This window comes from Silene latifolia, chromosome X (assembly GCF_048544455.1).
Source record: "Silene latifolia isolate original U9 population chromosome X, ASM4854445v1, whole genome shotgun sequence".
Taxonomy (NCBI): Eukaryota; Viridiplantae; Streptophyta; class Magnoliopsida; order Caryophyllales; family Caryophyllaceae; genus Silene; species Silene latifolia.
This window is the reverse complement of record NC_133537.1, coordinates 324268931-324288111: the sequence shown is the minus strand read 5'-3', so window position 1 is coordinate 324288111 and position 19181 is coordinate 324268931. Positions and strand designations below refer to the sequence as shown.

At 38.4% G+C, this 19181-nt stretch overlaps 1 protein-coding gene across 1 annotated transcript; it reads right to left on the bottom strand.

Moving 5' to 3' along the window:
* Positions 1-7070: 7070 nt before the first annotated feature.
* Positions 7071-9456, bottom strand: LOC141618170 (putative carboxylesterase 12). Its single transcript, XM_074435278.1, has 2 exons — positions 8846-9456; positions 7071-7826 (listed from the first exon to the last, which is right to left on the bottom strand). The coding sequence occupies exons 1-2, from the start codon at positions 9327-9329 to the stop codon at positions 7333-7335; spliced, it is 978 nt and encodes a 325-aa protein (XP_074291379.1). The 5' UTR covers positions 9330-9456; the 3' UTR covers positions 7071-7332.
* Between the last annotated feature and the right edge of the window lie 9725 nt (positions 9457-19181).

Sequence of the window (19181 nt, the reverse complement as noted above, 5' to 3'; positions counted from 1 at the left end):
TAAAACCACGTTAAAATCACGTCAGCATGTAATGCATATATTAAACTTTAACATCATATTGTAATCATATCAACATCCAATTTGCACATATGCTAAATCCAACACCGAAATCACAACCCGTTTCATCAATTACTTATCCCATCACATCAGTTAAGAACTTCATCACACATATATGCAACTATCGACTTTTACCAACATGTATCTTCACATAAGTGCACATACAAAGCCTAGTCCTCATCACACTTTCCCCCATGTTACCGGCTCGAGTTAGTAAGGGCCAATGTGCGACTCCGGGACGTCTCCCGAGTCTTTGCGGTAGCTCCAAACAACTCTCCCCGGGTTCATTTTATTTAGACTCCCTAGGTTCATTAAATTCATTTGTTTAGGTGCCGGAATCTTCGGCTCTGATACCACTTTGTAACACCCCCTCATACCAAGGTGCCTTACCAGGACCACCCTACCATGAGAATGCGTTACCATCTCGGTTGCCCGAGGTTAGTACATATCAAAAGCGTCTGAACTGAGCACATTTATTAAAGTAATGTAATTAACAAAGTTTACAACGTCCAAAACCAAATACCGTCTAATGAAATACAACTTCGAAGTCTTAATAATAAAAGAAACTCGCTAAGACTCCGACGGTGATGCTATGACTCATGGTGGCAAATCTCCCAAGATAATCCCCAAGCTCTCACTAGCAAAACCTGTCAAGCCTGCTCACCATCCCCGAATGGATCACCGCATTCCACAAACAACAACGGGGTCGGATTATGCAACAAACAAGACAAACAAATGCAATACTCGTCCGATCATCATCAACTCCCAATCACCCTGTCTCACATAGTATCCGACTACACACTAAAGTGTGTAGCCCCGCCAGATTACCCATCGCAACAGTAATCCTCGCCGCAGCGGGGGTGACCGCAGCCGATCCCACCTAGTCCAGCTCCTCACGAGCGACAACTATCCCTGTCCCTTAATGTGCACATCCCCTCCCGTGGCGGGTTCCACGGAGGGCGAACTAGGTGTGAAGCCACTCCCGCAAGTGACTCCACCATAATCACAATCACATGACATTACCGTCATCTCAATCCCTTCACACCAACACTCACAAACAATCTCCATATTACGATGATCAACAGACAACGATAAATACAACAACATGTCATGTAAAGCACAAAACCGAGTAGGAAACCCTACCTTAGCAATCACAAAGCAGTAAGCAAACACGGACAATCAAAAAGGCTCCTCTACGAAGTCTTCTCCTATACAATGATCATACAACACAATTACACTTTGTACAATTCCCAACATCCCCTTCCATATAAATGTATAGCAACCCGAAACGATGCAATAATTACAAAGATGTACTTACCAACAGTGCAACAAGAACTTATACGCAAGAATCACCGCAATTATCCACACAAAGATGTTACGAAATGCTCAAAGGAATGATTAGAGAATGATTTGGGTATGATTAGGGTAACGTAGAATTGATAACGCTGTGAAAAGTGATATTAGAAACTGACGCGGAAATATAAAATACCCTAATCACTTCTTAATCAAACCGTCGAAATATAACTTCGCCAAACCGGACACTCGGTCGAGTGCAACTACACTCGGCCGAGTGTCCAATACTCGGTCGAGTATTCACTATACTCGGCCGAGTATTCCTCGGCAGAACCGAAATAACACACACTAAGAGCACTACTCGGCCGAGTAGGCTCTACTCGGTCGAGTAGGCTCCAAAGAAGATCCGTAGTGTTACAACGCCTCTTCCCCAGCTTCTTTCTGCGTATTTTATGATCTTTTCGAGATTTGTTTCCAAAGTTTTACCGAAACCCTAATTCCTCCGTGTGATTAGTATAAATAGGGACCTTCGTTCCTCATATTTCTCACGCGAGTGTCCGCCCTTCTCTTCTCCCTTTGCATTCTAAGACCGTGCTCTTTGCTTATTGGCGTCTACGTGCTTGAACTTTTTTTTTAAAGGTAGTGTTTTGAAAAACTTTTTCTTTAAAGGTTGTATTTGACAAAAAAATCCTTTATCATTTTAAGAAGGAATTGTTTCTTTAATAATAAAAACGTCATCGTGACTACAAACAGGGCCGTGCAAGCGGTGCGGCCGCACAGGCCCCCGACTTAAAGGGGTCCCAATCGTAAGAAATATCTGCGTTAGTTAATAATTAATTTAGCGCGTATTTTTAGCATAATAATTAGCTTGACTCAGTGGTAAGATTAATGGTATATATTGCCAATGATCTTGTGTTCAATTGCTACTTCAAGTTCAATTTTGTTAAATTTTTAAGGGTTAATTGATAAGAATAATCCAAACTATGACTGTTCTGCTTAAAATAATCTTAACTATTCATTATCCCAGAATAATCCAGCTTATGTCGTCATTTATCTTTTATTACCTCAAGTGAAGGGCAACCTGTTCAACAGGTCACTCTTTCCCCTTAAGTCGGTTTAAACCTTCAACTAGTTTTGAAACCCGTGGAAAATCACGGGTCCTATACAAATTTTCCTTTTCTGTTAATACTACTTGTATAAAACAAATTTTGATTTGGAAACATTGCAGACGATAAAATAGGATGAAAATTATGAGATTGAACATAATAACACGGTAATATAAACAATAATAATAATAATAATAATAATAATAATATGAGATTAGTGGAGAATAGCCGAATAGAGGCACTATATTTGTCGTTAAAATGTGGGTCTTTGTAAGAGATACAAAAAAAATCTAATCATGAATAACTTTTATTCTCCTCTATTAACAACCTAGTAAATTAATGGGATTTAGGCATTTAATAGAGAGTTTTTTTTTGAATGTATATGGTGAACTGATGACGTTGCTCATTGCTATGATGATTCATGATTTATGCTAACTCGTAAATTCAAAAGAATGATTTGCATTCTCAATTCATCATACTCAAATTAAATAGTCTAATTATATTTATATAGACATAATTTGTTTATATAGAAATCAATGATTAATACTTATACATGGGTTATGTATTATGTAACTTCAAGATATTGGTGCTCCGGAAATTGAGGAGTTTCTCTACCGCCAATTTACCAAAGGCGGTCAAGTTTTTCTCCTTCAATAAGTAAAAGAAAAATAGCCTAACAAAGTGAATGAAGTAAGACTAATATAGTAATTGAATACGTGTCTCTCCATTTCAAATTTAATTATCATTTGATGTTTTTTTTTCTTGTAAGATTTATCCGTCAATGTTGTGTCGATACTATCGCTACAACTAAAAGGCCACGAATAACTAATAGGCTAAAAACCTTAGCATAATTATTGGAACAAAAATAGATAGGCTAATATCAATTAAAATGATCGACGACATAAAAACACATCCTCAATATGGTGATTACTCCTTTCAAGAGCTTCAGATTTGATCATCCATCTGAACACATCCTCCAACATCAAATATCGTGTTAACTGATGTTGAAATAATATCTGAAATGAAACAATTGATAATTCTTAAATTGTGTTATGTACTCACCGATTGTCATATATTAGTAATTAAAATAAGAAAATCTCTCCAAAAAAGGAAATTCCAAGAAAAAAATGAGAAACATCATGCTACCTCTTAAAAAATCCATATACTTGTCTATTGTCATTTGAACGTATTAATATCCAAGTATGTCATGCTCCTGAAACATTCAATCAATTGTAAAAATTAGTATTATGGCAAATTCAATTGTACAAGAAATAAAAAATTGCATAAGATATACCGAGTATATGTAAAATATTATCAAATGAGTTTTGTATTAATAATTAAAATAGAAAAATCTCCCAAAAAAAATCCAAGGAAAAAAATGAAAAACGTCATGCTACTTCTTAAAAAATCCACATACTTGTCGATTATCATTTGCACGTATTGATCTCCAAGTATGTTATGCTCCTGAAAATTCAATCAATTGTACGTATAAATTAGTATTATGCCAAAATTAATTGTACACGAAATACAAAATTGCATAAGATATACCTAGTATATTTAAAATATTATCAAATGAGTTTGACCAATATAGTAAAATCTTATATTGGAAAAGAGAACATGAGAAAAACGAATGAGTTATAGGCTGATAAAATATTATAATAAAAATGCATGTCTATTGTTGTGCTCATGGAATAGACATTATCATCTCAAGAAAAAAAAAGTAGTAATTAAAAAGTTATAATATCATCAAAAGTTTCAAGATAAACTAAAAATATGAATCATTATTTCTTCAAAAAAAAAAAATATGAATCATTATAAAAGAACTTGATAAATGAGTTATGACATTTTTGTATGGACTTTTAGTAATCATTCATTTTTTTAAAAAAATTATATCAAATAACCAATAATCTAATAACAATTAATAAATAATTAAATAATTAATAAAAATTAATAGAAATTAATGGGATATAAAATATTAAATGTTAATGCCATGTGGAATTAAATTAAATGCTTTAATCTAGCCTTTTAACTATATTGTATAGATTTACCCATTTCTCTATTCCATTTCCTAATTGTTTCATCTCCATTAGTTTTGTTTTTCTTCATCGTCATTTACCCACCCCCATTACTGATCCACCAATCTTCATCATATCCATTAATTTTTTTATCATCATCTTGCTTGGTCGCCATTTTAGTAATAAATGTACCGGAAAACCCAAACTTTAGAAATCACAATCAAACCCAAATCCCCAAAACAAAACTGACTAGTGACAGTAATCTCCGACAATCCTCATAACCAAGGAGGCTCCTATTATGATCGGAATTATCAAAAATAATGGACAAGGCGGCCTTGGTAATGTTAGTCCGGCCTTGCTTGTAGGCGAGTTCCTGGAGATTGGAAGCGCAAACTTGCTTCAAATTAGCAATGCCAAGAACAAAGTAGATTAGTCTAGAAGGTTGGGCTTGCCAGAACCATTTAAGCCGATAATGGCATTAAAGAAGGGATCGAAACTGGGGATAACTATTCGGGTTGCATAGGATTTGAAACCTTCCAAGCAGACCTCTTTAATGTGCATTTTGGGAGGGAATAAATTAAGGGGTTTTTCAGATGAAACCCTAGAAATTGGGGGATTACTTTTAAGGGATTGGTAATTGGTTTCAAGTATGAAGAAATGAAGAAAAGAAGAAAATGGGGTAGTCATTATTGTTGGAGTGGATGTTTAAAGGCTGGAAAATGCTTTAGTAAATCACTAAATCTTGTTGTTCATCTAAACCAGAATTGAAATTTGAAGAACATGAAGAAGGCAACATAGCCTTTATCAGTGGAGGAAGAAAATGGAGAGGGTTTGGAAGAGCAGATTTGGGAAAAAAATGAATGAAGATATAAATAGACGAAGAAAATAGAAAATTAGTGGAGGAAGAAGAAGAAGCTTAGTGTAAGAAAATGAAGGTAACCTACAAAATTGTTTAATTAACCGGGGATAACAAGTCACTAATAAGACGGAAGTAATGGAAGATAAATGATGTGTAAATTCAGATTATTTTGAGTTAAACAATAGTTTGGATTATTTTGAGAAGGGCCGTCATAGTTTGGATTATTACTATCAAATAACCCAATTTTTAAACAATGTGTTGTTCATTTTTTAGAAAAATAAGGCCATGGGGAATCGAACTAGGGTGGCATCTCTTCTTTCAATTGGTCTCCTCATGATGTGACGATTTCATTTGTGATTTTATATTTTGTGAGATAAAATGGTAACAAAATGGGTTAGTGGAGAAAGGGGACCACATGAATAGTGTTGCAGAGAGAGAAAAAGTGGGTACATTGTGAGATAAAATGGTATCCGTCTTCAGCTTGTGACGGATATGTTATGTCTTCAATGAGAATTTGTGTTCTTCTTTATCATCCAACTAACCACCATGCTAATTAATTGTTGTTGAAGAATGGAAAAGAAATATATTTATGTATTATATTGCTTCTAAAAATTGAGAAATAAACTAGCCATATAAAAATTACTCAAAATAGTTAACATACGTTTTTTCAATTATTCTTTTGATAAAAATGGTACCGGGCCCCCTCTATAAGATTTCGCACAGGGCCCACAAAACGACCGGGACGACCCTAACTACAAATATACTCACTAGTCACCACCGTCAACAGAACCTAACAATTGTGTGGACTCCATCCCAAGCTCAACATTAGATGTCCTCTGCATCTTTCATTACAATATCTTAAAAATGTTTTAAAGTTGTCCTGATGTAATAGTTAATTCATATAATTGACCTTGATTTTCTTGACCAGATTCTCTCATCTTAACTCTAATCCAACAATCGAACATCGATAATGATAAAATATTAAATTAAAATTCAATAAAAATCGTCTGTCCCACTTTTATATAATCGGAGAAATTCAATTAAACTTAAAAATGGTAATGATATTTTTTGAATCTTACTATCCCTATATAAATAAGGGTACCCTATAAATAACGTCCTTCTTAAAAATTTTCATTTTCATGAACACGAGAGACTATGGAAGATGCACCTCCTATCCAGATCACGGTAACATGCGGAGATGGGGCACGTAGGTAAAAGCCAACAAGGGAAAGGGTGTTGACTGTTGAACTAACCCTAGTGACGGATTATAAAATTTAAAAATCATTTAAAGTACTGAGTATGGTAAAAAAAATAAAAAAAAATAATGTCCGTCGTTTAGCTACCTTTCTTCTTCTTCTTCTTTGGAAGAGGTATTTTAATCAGTCATAAATGGTAAATGGAAGAAATATTTTTTAATGATGAGAGCTGTTTTATAGGCTTCAACTCTTCAACAATTTATATTTTCCTTGTTTTACATAATGCGTTAATCTTTATCACTACGCTAGGATCTCTACAATTCATTGTTTCATACTCCGTATTTTAGGAGTTTGTTTTAATGGTATTACCCGAAATTAATTAGACATATACTCCTATATGACTCACTAAAACACAAGTAATTAATAAAGAAGCTAGTGAGATTATTTAGGTAAAACATAAAGTAAATTTTACGCTAATTTACCACAAAATAGTCTTACACAAAAACTAGTAAAAATCTGTTAAACCTTAACTCAAGGAACAAAATCATACAAAAATACATACTCATTATTTTTCATAATTTTTCTAGTAAGTACAATATATGTATCAATATTGTTTGTGTTTAATACAACCCAAACCTTATTTAGATCAAATTTTTAGTACATGATTATAAGAACAAATAAGAAATACATACTCTTTAAAATATTACTCCCTCCGTTTAAATTATTTATTTACCTTTAAATAAAATACTTCTTTCAAAGAATAAAAAAAGGTAGGTAATGATTGTGACGGAGGAAGTACATGGCAACTAATTCTCGCCCTTTCCCTTGTTGATAAATGCTTTAATCCGTTCATCAATGATAATAGTCTCCTCATCTGTATAATTAGTGATATGAAAATTATGCATTCTACCCTTATTGTCCACAACTTCAAGACCACCCTTCCATCCACTCTTCTTAATCGCCTCGACGTAGTTGTCCCCTGCAGGCCTTAAGGGATCGATCTCGGCCAAGAACACCAAAACGCGGTCGCACTTGAGATTGGCTAAATCCTCGGTGGCCGGTTTCATCCTAGGGTCCTGTGGACCTTCATTTATGGGATTCATACGCAACCATTGCTTGCAATTGTCACCAAAGTAAGGGTGCACCATTATAATCCCTTCTACTTTGGCATTATTCCCGGGTAGCCCTTCTTTTCGGATGTTACGCATCATGGCATGGGTTATGTTTGCACCTCCTGAATCCCCTCCGATGAAGATACGGTTTAGGTCCGCGTAGTTGCTTATCCATGGGTCACTTGTACCTATATTGATCAAGAAAAAGTCATATCTATCAATTTCATAATTACCAATGACCATTAGAATATTGTTCTGTCTCGGTCATTTATTGTCCTTTGGTTGGCACAAAAACCAAGAAAGGGGAGGAAGTCAATTACTAATTGACAAATGGAATAATTGACTATGAATGATCAAATTACTCATAAAATTCATTCTTAAAATAAAAAGACAACAAATGACGGAGACACCCAAAATAGAAAATGATAACAAATGACCGGAACAATATTCCCTCCTATTCTCAATAACTCTCCCTATTTCCTTTTTCGTCTATTCACAATACTCTCCCTATTTCCTTATTTGGCAAACTTTTATACTTATTTTAATCACCCCACCCAACAACAATACCCCACAATACTCATACTTTATCTTATTTTAATCACCTTACCCCACAACAATACTTAATTTTAATCACCCGACCCGACAACAATACTTATTTTAATCACACAATATATTCCCTCTCTCCAATCTCCTAACCCCACTACAATATTTTACCATATAATACTCCCTCCCTTAATTCTCGTGCCCTCCATAAATAGGGAGAATTATTGAGAATAGGAGGGAGTACAAAATATCATGTATACCCTAACAAATAGACCAATTAGAATCATAATTAGGGTAGTGGATTTTCGAAACATAATCTAAAACAATTTAACAAAGAGTAGTGTTATTAAATGCAAATATGATGTTTTATTAACCGTGGCAGAGCCATGATTTAAAGTCAGCGGGGCCGGAACGAAAATTTTCAGCAGGGATAAACGAGTAACGATATTGGATAACCTTGAAAAAAAAAAAGTTGAAAATTTTAACCAAAATTTCAAAATTTGCAACCGTCAATAGAGGCAGAGGCGAGCGCCCTTACTAACCCCTTCGCTCCACCACGGTTTATTAGTCAACTACTATTAGGCCATCACCAATTATTAGCTTAAAAAAGTTGTTCAAAGTATGAAATTAATAAAAGTCAAACAAGACAGCTTAAGTAGCATACCAAGCTTGAAAACATCAGAACCCGGATCAGCATGCTCCGCGACCCACTTTAACGCGACCCACGAATCCTCATAATAAGCACCAGGACGGTCCGGAAAAAGACCATACGTAGGCGCGACAGCCACGACATTAAATTCAGCAACATACTTAGTAACTAAACGCGTGTAGTCCACGGAGAAAGGAGAGTACATACAAAACGCTCCACCATGAGCATAAAACAGAAGGGGCAGCTTCTGTCCCGCGGTATCTGCCTCCACAGACGGAGGCAGATACAGACGGGCAGCTACCTTGTCGGTTATCATTACATCCCTGATTTTAACCCCGGTTTCGGGATCGTCGGCAGGTGGGATTTTCATGCTGCCTGGTCCACGAGGGTCTAGGATATGAATCCTACCGTCTTTGAGTTCGTTGAAAAAATGGTATTTTTCAGCAATGTCATCTTCTGTGTAGTTCCATTCAACTATGTTGTCATTTGAGTAATCCATGATTGTTGGTTTTTTGAAGGTAAGGATTAATTAAAAGGTGGTAATTTAAGTGTAATGGAATTAACGAAGGATTAGGAGATGGGTATATATAGGTGAATTCTTGGCTGTAATAGTATGAATGTGGGTGCTTTATGTTGACCGAGATTATTGTTGTAAAGTTAATAACTTGGCTTGTATGAAGGTGTTATTGATGCTACGTATTTGATGGTGATATTCTATAATAATGCAACCACTAACTAGTCGATGATTAATTGATGATACAATCAAGTTGACCGAGTTATTGTTGCAAAGTGAGAGTTTGTACTGTGATGATTTCCAAAGTCTAATGAAAAACTTACTACATCCGTTACCGGTTATTTATTTACGTTTGATTTTGACACAAAAACTAAGGACAGGAGATGAACATTTGTGGGTTAAATAACACGAACACTCCTCCTAAACGACCTCCCCATGAATTTTAACACGGACACAAGAAATGTGAGATAATACTTACTTTAGTGATGTAAAGTATGCCATTGTTAAGTTATGTTTTGTGTTTACTCATTTGTGTGTGCTTCTCATTAATCATCATTAGTTTAAATACAAGACGACACCCGAGACTACATATGTCTAAGGCCGGCCCTAATACCCCCTCAAACTGGAGCATGAAGATTAAGAATGCCCAGTTTGCGAAGGAGAAAGACAAATTGATACGATGCTAAGGCCTTTGTAAAAATATCAGCTAGTTGGTCCTTAGTCGATACATGAGAAGGTTTAATCAAACGATCAGTAATCGCGTCACGAATAAAGTGGCAATCAATCTCGATAGGTTTTGTTCGCTCGTGAAAAACTGGATTTTGAGCAAGCTGAATCGCAGACTGACTGTCGGAGTAGACATCAATAGGAGACGAAAAAGACACCGCAAGGCTCAGAAGCAACCCTTTGACCCATTTCAATTCGCAAAGGAGAGCGGCCATGGCTCTGTACTCGGCCTCAGCGGATGACAAGGAAACCGTTTGTTGCTTCTTAGTCTTCCAAGAAATAGGGGAATCGCCAAGGAAAACGATCCACCCAGAAACAGAGCGACGAGTAGAGGGATCACTTCCCCAGTCGGAGTCGCACCAACCGGTTACAACAAGCTCACTATCAGAGCGAAATAAAATTCCCTGTCCCGGACTACCTTTAAGATAGCGGACAACGCGAAGAGCAGCATCATAATGTTCCTTGCGTGGTTTACTCAAGTAACGAGACAAGATATGGGCAGCATACGAGAGGTCAGGCCGTGTCACAGCCAAATACACAAGACGGCCAACAAGTCGTCGATAGGACTCAATATCATCAAGGAAATCGCCCGTCAATACCCAACAATCCGGTCTCAGTAATTACGTCAAGAGCATACTTTCGCTGACTCAAGAAAATACCCTCAGAATTTTGTGCAACCTCAATACCCAAAAAATATTTCAAAACTCCCAAGTCTTTCATATGGAAGGAGTCACCAAGATATTTCTTAAATTTCGAAATGGCCAAAGAATCATTACCAGCAACAACAAGATCATCCACGTAAACTAAGACATGGAGGCAGACCGTGTTTTGTGTATAGCTAAACAACGAATAGTCAGAATAAGACTGAGTAAAACCATACCGTCGCAAGGTTGAGGCTAATTTGGCGAACCAACAACGAGGAGCCTGGCGTAGGCCGTACAAAGATTTGCATAACCGACAGACCTTACCCTCCTTTCCGCTGCCAAATCCCGGGGGAAGCTTCATATAAACCTCCTCGTCAAGATCGCCGTGCAAAAAAGCATTGTGCACATCCATTTGATGGAGCTCCCAGTTCTTCACAGCGGCAATAGCTAGAAAGGAACGAATAGTAACCATTTTTACCACAGGTGCGAAAGTTTTTCTATAGTCAATACCCTCCACCTGATGATTGCCCAAGATTACCAATCGAGCCTTATACCGTTCAATGCTACCGTCGGAGTTATATTTAATTTTGAAAACCCAACGACAACCAAGCGCCTTTTTGCCTGCTGGAAGATCGGATAATTCCCAGGTGGCATTATGTTCGAGAGCTGCAATTTCATCTGACATTGCCTTGCACCAAGTTGGATTCGCAAGAGCAGCACGAAAATTTGGGGGCTCGACACCCGAGGTGATAGCTGCAAGAAAAGCTCGATCTTTCGAAGAAAATTTGTTACACGGAACATAGTTAGCTAGAGCATAAGGAGTACCTGAGGAACGAGGTGAGTTAGGAGGTGAGTCGGAGTCAGAAGAAGTGCATGCGGTGCCAACAACATATCCACGAAGACGGGTTGATGGTATTTTGTCTTGCTTACCACGGCCCAACTCAACACGAGGAGAAGTATGTCCAACATCGTCATGGGTGGTATCCGACCTTGAACCGGGCGCACCTGGATTGTCAATAGGAGGACCCGTGTCCGAGGAGAAACCTGTATCAGTACTCGACCCAGCCCCGGAACCCGTGTCATTAGGCGAACTATCCAAAGAATCCGTGGCTTCAAAGGAATCAGGCGAGTCCAAGGGGTCACTGTTACCGGCAGGAGTCAAACTAGGACTGGAAGACGAAGGAGTGTCCGTGATATAACGGAAGCTATCCTCATAAAAATACACATCCCGACTTATAAAAATTTCTCGAGTATCAAGATCAAATACCTTCCAACACTTTTTATTGTGTGGGTACCCAATAAACAAGCATTTGCGACTCCTTTTAGCAAATTTATCACCTTTGGTATGTAAATTATGAGCAAAGCAGAGACATCCAAAGGTGCGGATATGAGTATCATTAGGCGCCGATCCAAATAAAAGTTCATAGGGTGTTTTATCATGCAATAAATGAGACGGGGTACGATTAGTTAAATAAGCTGCTGTTAAGATGCATTCACCCCAAAAAGAGACCGGTAAATTAGCTTGAAACATTAAAGCCCGAGCAACATTAAGAATATGTCGATGCTTTCGCTCGACACGACCATTTTGCTGAGGTGTCCCGACGCATGACGTGCGAAATAACACACCATTTTTAGTGAAAAACTCGGCCATATTAAAGAACTCCATCCCATTATCCGATTGAACAGTTTTGACAACAACATTAAATTGAGTTTTAACTAATACAAAAAAACTCAAAAACATGTCTGTGACTTCACGCTTATCGAGAAGCAAATAAACCCAAACAGTACGGGAAAAATCATCAACAATCGTGGGAAAATACTTAGCCCCACAAGTAGACGGAGACCGATAAGGGCCCCATAAATCACAATGAATTAACTCAAAAATAGTTGAGGCCTTATTCTCATTCAAATCAAAAGAACTGCGGCTATGTTTAGCTTCATGACAAATATCGCAAATAATATCCGAATGGGAACGGGAATTACTAACACAAGGCAAAAGTTTAACTACTTTATTAGAGGGATGGCCAAGGCGTCGATGCCACAACTCAAAGGAATCAGCGCTCCCCCGATGGATTGTTGGCTTGACCACCACACGCAGCAAATAGAGACCGTCCCGTTGTTCACCGACTCCAATCCTCGTCCTCAAAGACCGGTCCTGAATATGACAAGATGAGTTAGTGAAACTAATAACACAGTCGGTAACCGCAATTAATTGAGAAACGGATAGGAGATTGCAGGTAAGACTAGAGACGTATAAAACATTGCGTAAAACGAGAAACTCATTCAAGCGGACCGATCCGGCTATAATAGCCGACACACTCTGCCATTAGGAAGTGTAACCGGGTAAGAAGAGATCGGGTGTGGCTCAGCCAGCCATGTCGCATCACCGGTTACTTGGTGTGAGGCTCTTGTATCAATTATCCAATTAGGAGACATACCACTAAGACGATCAGATTACGGAATTGAAGTTGAACCGCCTAGAAAATTTGCACGAGCAGGAGTGCGTGTTGAAGCAGCGCGCTTGGCCTTTAATTCCTCAAGAGTCTTAGGTCTATCACCCCACCAATCCGGGAACTTTTGAGTACGAATGAAGCATGATGTAGCCTCATGCCCGTTAGCCTGATAGTAGGTACAAAACAACTTTCGCCGTTCCTGCCGCTCAGCATCTCGCAAAACACGCAAGTCCGGAGTCGAACCAGCCGAGGTAGAGGACGACGGGTCATGGCGGACTGCAAAAGCCATGACATCCGTGGGCTCTACGACAATAGGGGTGAGGAGACAAGACGTTCCTCTTGCAGCACAGAATGATAGACGCGATTCAAAGATGGCAACGGGTCAAGAGCAAGTTGTTGCGAGCGGATTGTTTTGTAAAGGGTATCATCTAATCCCATTAAAAATTTATGAATTCTCTCCGAATCTTGACGAGCCAAAGCACTTTTAGAGATGTTACATTTATAACCACCGCATTTGCAAGCGAATGGTGGTTCGTAATTAGCAATAGCATCCCATAAAACCTTTAAGTCGCCAAAGTAGGTGGTTACGGTCATACCTTTAGTTTGGCGGCAGTCATGGAGTTTTGCCTTGAGCGCGTGAATCGAGACCCATCGACAACAAAGAAACGCTCCTCAAGATCGAGCCACAAATCACGAGCATCTTCGGTATAAGAGACGAAATTTTTAACCGAATAATCAATGGAATTCATGATCCATTGCACGATCGTACAGTGTACGACCTCCCATTGTTGGAAAAGAAAATCATCGTCTTTAGGTTGTGTGATCGTACCATCGCAAAATCCGAATTTGCGGCGTGATTTGTGGGAAGTACGCATAGAACCGTGGGAAATAATCTGTATACTTCCCTTTAACATAAAGGATTATAACGATATAATAAAGATGATCTATGGTCATAAAATAAAATACATAAGCATAAGTAAAAAGATTTAGAATTAACCTCGGGTCCTTGCAAAATTGGCCTAAGAACAATATCAAAATTGATATTTACCTATTAGTTGCACCCAAGACGATCTAAGATATACCCTTTGATTATGCTAGAAATCAATCTAAAATTTTTGTAAATTTTAGTGTCTTTGTGTTCTTGTGATGAGAAAGAGGAGGCAAGGTCAGAAAAAGAATTAGGTCAGAAATAATTCTCTACCTATCTTTTATATAGACCAAAATCCGAAATCAATTAGGAAAGAAAAGGCCTCCCTAATTTCGGCCAACTGAACCAACCGAAATAAGGAATAGAATTTCCTAATTTTTGGTCTTTCCAAAAATATATAAAGTGTGTTAAATTGTCATCTAGTGAGGATCGAACTCATGACCTCTTGGCTTGTGTACCCTCACTATTACCACTATTACACATTCAACTTGTTGATATTAAATACAACTGATTATATTTAACTACGAATTAACAGATTAATTCTTTCAAACTAACCTTATATATATTTAATTAAATATAACTTATTATATTTAATTTACGAATTGACAGTTAATTCGTCTCAACTTAATATTATTTAATTTTCATTAAATAACTATCTCATCTACACATTGACTAACTTTTTAGTCATTTTGGGCATCAATGTAATTATATTTCTATAACCACATTTCTCAAATACGTCCTATAGGTGTGACCTTTAGGGACCAGTTGATCACCGCCATCTGTATGATAATAACGTCAAGCTTTCTAGCAAGCCAACCGTTATTAGGTAAACGTTAATCAACTGATTAAATATAAGAAGTATACCCTTGTGAACCTGTAAGAGATTTACAAATGTTATCACACTAATTTGTGGAGGACACCAGCTCCAACAAACTCCCACTTGTCCTCACAAGTGTATGTGCGATAACCGATTCTCATATCCTATAAATTTCTCCCACTCAATGTAAAACAATTTGCAAATCTGAATTCACAAAGGTCGTATTTTACAAGCAATCAGTATCAAGAGTGGTTTTCCCGACTAGAGAGTAACTTAATTGATAAACGAATCAACATTCGAGCATGGCCATGCATTTCAGTTACAACTCCTCGAGTGGCCCTGAGAAATAACTATACCTGATAAGGAATGGATATTTTCCTCAACTCAAATCTTGCAGGTGTAAGCACAGTATGAAATGACCCAGAAAAAATCTACTTAGCCCCAGTTACGGTAGACCGTGAGAAAGAAACCAAAGTCACCCAAAAACTGCCTTAATCTCAAGAGACAGTTGATAGTCAAAAGAATCGACTCTAGGTACACAATAGATGTCCTAACCACGACCTGGAACCGAATGTTATAGAACATTTAGGACTCCATTACGTTGTCACAAATAAAAATTGTCCTACGAGGTATCGTCATAATCTCGTATCTGTGATCGATTAGTCAACCGTTTAACTTATGGCTCGTTGAACCCACCATCAATCGACTGCACAATATAATAGCCGGAGTTATCAGCTCACATTGGCGATTACGGACCAAAACAAATATAATGTAATTCAGTTCACTTTGTGGTGTTCAATGTTGTCAGTACAATCCACATGAAAAACAAAATATTATATATATTACGATGAAGTTATAAATAGTATTATGAAAAAGATAATGTATCAAATCCATAATCAAGTACTACAACTTTGGAACATGTTTAATTCCCATGGAATTAACATGCCCTACATGCTTATCATAATTCAACGGTTTGGTGAGAGGATCCGCGATGTTATCATCCGTCGCAATCTTGTCAATCACTATCTCTTCTTGCTCCACGTAATCACGGATCAGGTGAGCCTTCCGAAGTACATGTCTAGATTTGTTGCTAGACTTTGGCTCCTTAGCCTGGAAGATGGCACCTCTATTGTCACAATAGATGGTGATCGGGTCATTCGAACTAGGAACTACAGAAAGTCCTTGTAAGAATTGACGCATCCATATCGCTTCCTTTGCTGCCTCCGAAGCGGCATAGTACTCGGATTCAGATAGTAGAATCTGCTACAACACTGTTTGGAACTCCTCCACTGACCGCAGACACCATTAAGAGTGAAGACGAACCCGGACTGAGATTTTGAATCATCTCGATCCGTTTGGAAGCTAGCATCTGCGTAACCGGTTGCGCATAGCTTAGTATCGCCTCCATAAGTCAATACCCAATCCTTAGTCCTCCGTAGGTATTTGAGGATATTTTTGACTGCTATCCAGTGTGTTTCACCTGGAGTCTTTTGGTACCGACTCGTCATACTCAATGCATATGCCACGTCTGGACGTGTGCATATCATGGCATACATGATCGATCCTATTGCAGAAGCATAAGGAACACGACTCATGCGCTCAATACCTTCAGGCGTCGTGGGTGATCGAGACTTGCTCAACGCATCCCGTCGTCATAGGAAGGTTCCCTTTCTTGGAGTTGGTCATGCTGAACCTCTCAAGAACCTTATCTAGATAAGACTCCTGACTAAGTGATAACGTCCGTCGTGATCTATCTCGGTAGATACGGATTCCCAAAATACGATGTGCCTCACCCAGATCTTTCATCTGGAAATGGTTCTTCAACCATCCTTTAACCGAAGATAGGAGAGGAATGTCATTCCCAATCAGGAGTATGTCATCGACATACAATATCAAGAATACAATCTTACTCCCACTCGACTTGATATATAAGCATGGTTCCTCGACCGATCGAGTGAAGCCATACTCTTTTATCACTTGGTCGAAACGATGATTCCAACTCCGAGAAGCTTGCTTAAGTCCATAAATGGAACGTTTAAGCTTGCATACTTTCTTAGGATGTTTAGGATCTATGAAACCTTCGGGTTGCACCATGTACAACTCTTCCTCCAAATAACCGTTTAAGAAGGCGGTTTTTACATCCATTTGCCAAATCTCATAATCATGAAATGCGGCAATCGCTAAGATTATCCGAATGGAACGTAGCATGACTACAGGTGCAAAAATCTCATCATAATGCAATCCTTGCACTTGAGTGAAACCTTTTGCCACAAGTCGTGCCTTATAGATATCTGGTTGCGCGTCTACAGAACGCTTTATTTGTAAAGCCATTTACACTGTAGAGGTTTTACCTTATTAGGTAAATCAACTAGATCCCATACGTTATTCTCATACATGGAGTCCATTTCGGATTGCATGGCTTCGAGCCATAGCTTTGAGTCGGAACAGGCCATATCACCTTTATAGGTTGCGGGTTCATTACTTTCTAGAAGTAAAACGTCATTCTCCTCGATCATACCAATGTATCTGTCAGGAGGATGAGAGTCTCTACCCGACCTCCTAGGTTCCTCAGGAATATTAACCGTATCATCAGTTGGAGGTACAGCTTCCTCCATCTGTTACTCGGTTGTTGGTTCCGGAATCTCCGATGCTCGAAGGTTCTATTACTCGACTTGTTCTCGAGAAATTCTTTCTCTAAGAACGTCGTACTAGCCGCAACAAAAACTCGATGTTCGGTTGGCGAATAGAAGTAATGACCAAATGTTCCTTTTGGATAACCTATAAAGTATGTCTTGACCGATCGCGGGCCGAGCTTATCCTCGTGTCTCCACTTGACATAAGCCTCGCAGCCCCAAACCCGAATAAAGGACAAGTTGGGTACCGTTCCCTTCCACATTTCATATGGAGTCTTGTCGACAGCTTTAGACGGACTTCGGTTAAGTATAAGAGCAAATTTGAAAAGAGCATAACCCCATAATGATTCAGGCACTACTGTGTGACTCATCATGGATCGAACCATATCAAGTAAGGTTCGATTTCTCCGTTCGGACACACCATTCAATTGAGGTGTTCCAGGTGGAGTTAACTGTAGAGCAATTCCACAGTCTTTGAGGTGTTGATCAAACTCATTTGAAAGATACTCGCCACCCCGATCTGAACGAAGGGCTTTAATCTTTCTACCCAGTTGGTTCAAAGACCCTATTCTCGTATTCCTTGAATTTCTCAAAGGACTCACTTTTATGCTTCATTAAGTAGACATATCCGTATCTACTCAAATCGTCCGTGAAAGTGATAAAATATCTATAGCCATCTCTAGCGGTAATTGACATAGGCCCACATACGTCCGTATGTATGAGTCCTAATAGGTCACTAGCGCGCATTCTAACACCTTTGAAGGAAATTCGAGTCATCTTGCCAATGAGACATGATTCACACGTGCCATATGCAGAAAATCCGAATGAGGGAATAGTCCCATTATCGACGAGTTTCTTTACGCGTTTCTCATTTATGTGTCCCATTCGACAATGTCATAGATAGGTTTGATCTTTGTCACCAACCTTTTGTTTCTTATTATTCATGTGTAATATTTCAGTGGTTTGATCTAAGATATAAATTCCATTCATGGAAACTGCTTTGCCATAAATCATTTCATTAAAAGAGAAAATACAACTATTATCCTTTATTGAAAATGCAAAACCGTCTTTAGCAAGTACGGAAACAGAAATAATATTCTTAGATAAACTGGGTACATAGTAACAGTTATTTAAAGATAACTCAAAACCACTAGGGAGTTGTATTAAATATGTTCCCTTCGAGACAGCAGCTACTCGTGCTCCATTCCCGACTCGCAGGTCCACATCACCTTTTTCGAGAGGTATGATGTTCTTTAGGCCCTGCAAATGATTACACAGATGAGAACCACAACCAGTATCTAGTACCCAAGTTCCGAAACTTGCATGGTTAATCTCAATCATATGAATATAAGATGACATACCAACAGAACGACGCGGCTGCCTTGATGTCCTCACGGTAGACGGGACAGTTCCTCCTCCAATGTCCAGTCTTGTGACAATGGTGGCACTCTATGTCACCGCCCTTGCTCTTTGTCTTGCCCTGTGAGCCACTAGTCTCACCAGGCGCACTCTTACCGTTTCCTGGCTTTTTAAACTTTGGCTTACCTACAGCTAGGTCGCCATGAGCCTTGCCCTTACCTTTACCTTTGTTGTGAATCGTGAGAACATCCTGCTTCACGCTCCCACTCAATTTCAT

Coding starts and splice junctions, on each gene's coding strand:
- LOC141618170 (XM_074435278.1), bottom strand. CDS start 9,329: ATGGATTACTCAAATGACAACATAGTTGAATGGAACTACACAGAAGAT. Junction 7,827..8,845: donor TTCTGATGTTTTCAAGCTTG/GTATGCTACTTA, acceptor TGATCAATATAG/GTACAAGTGACCCATGGATA.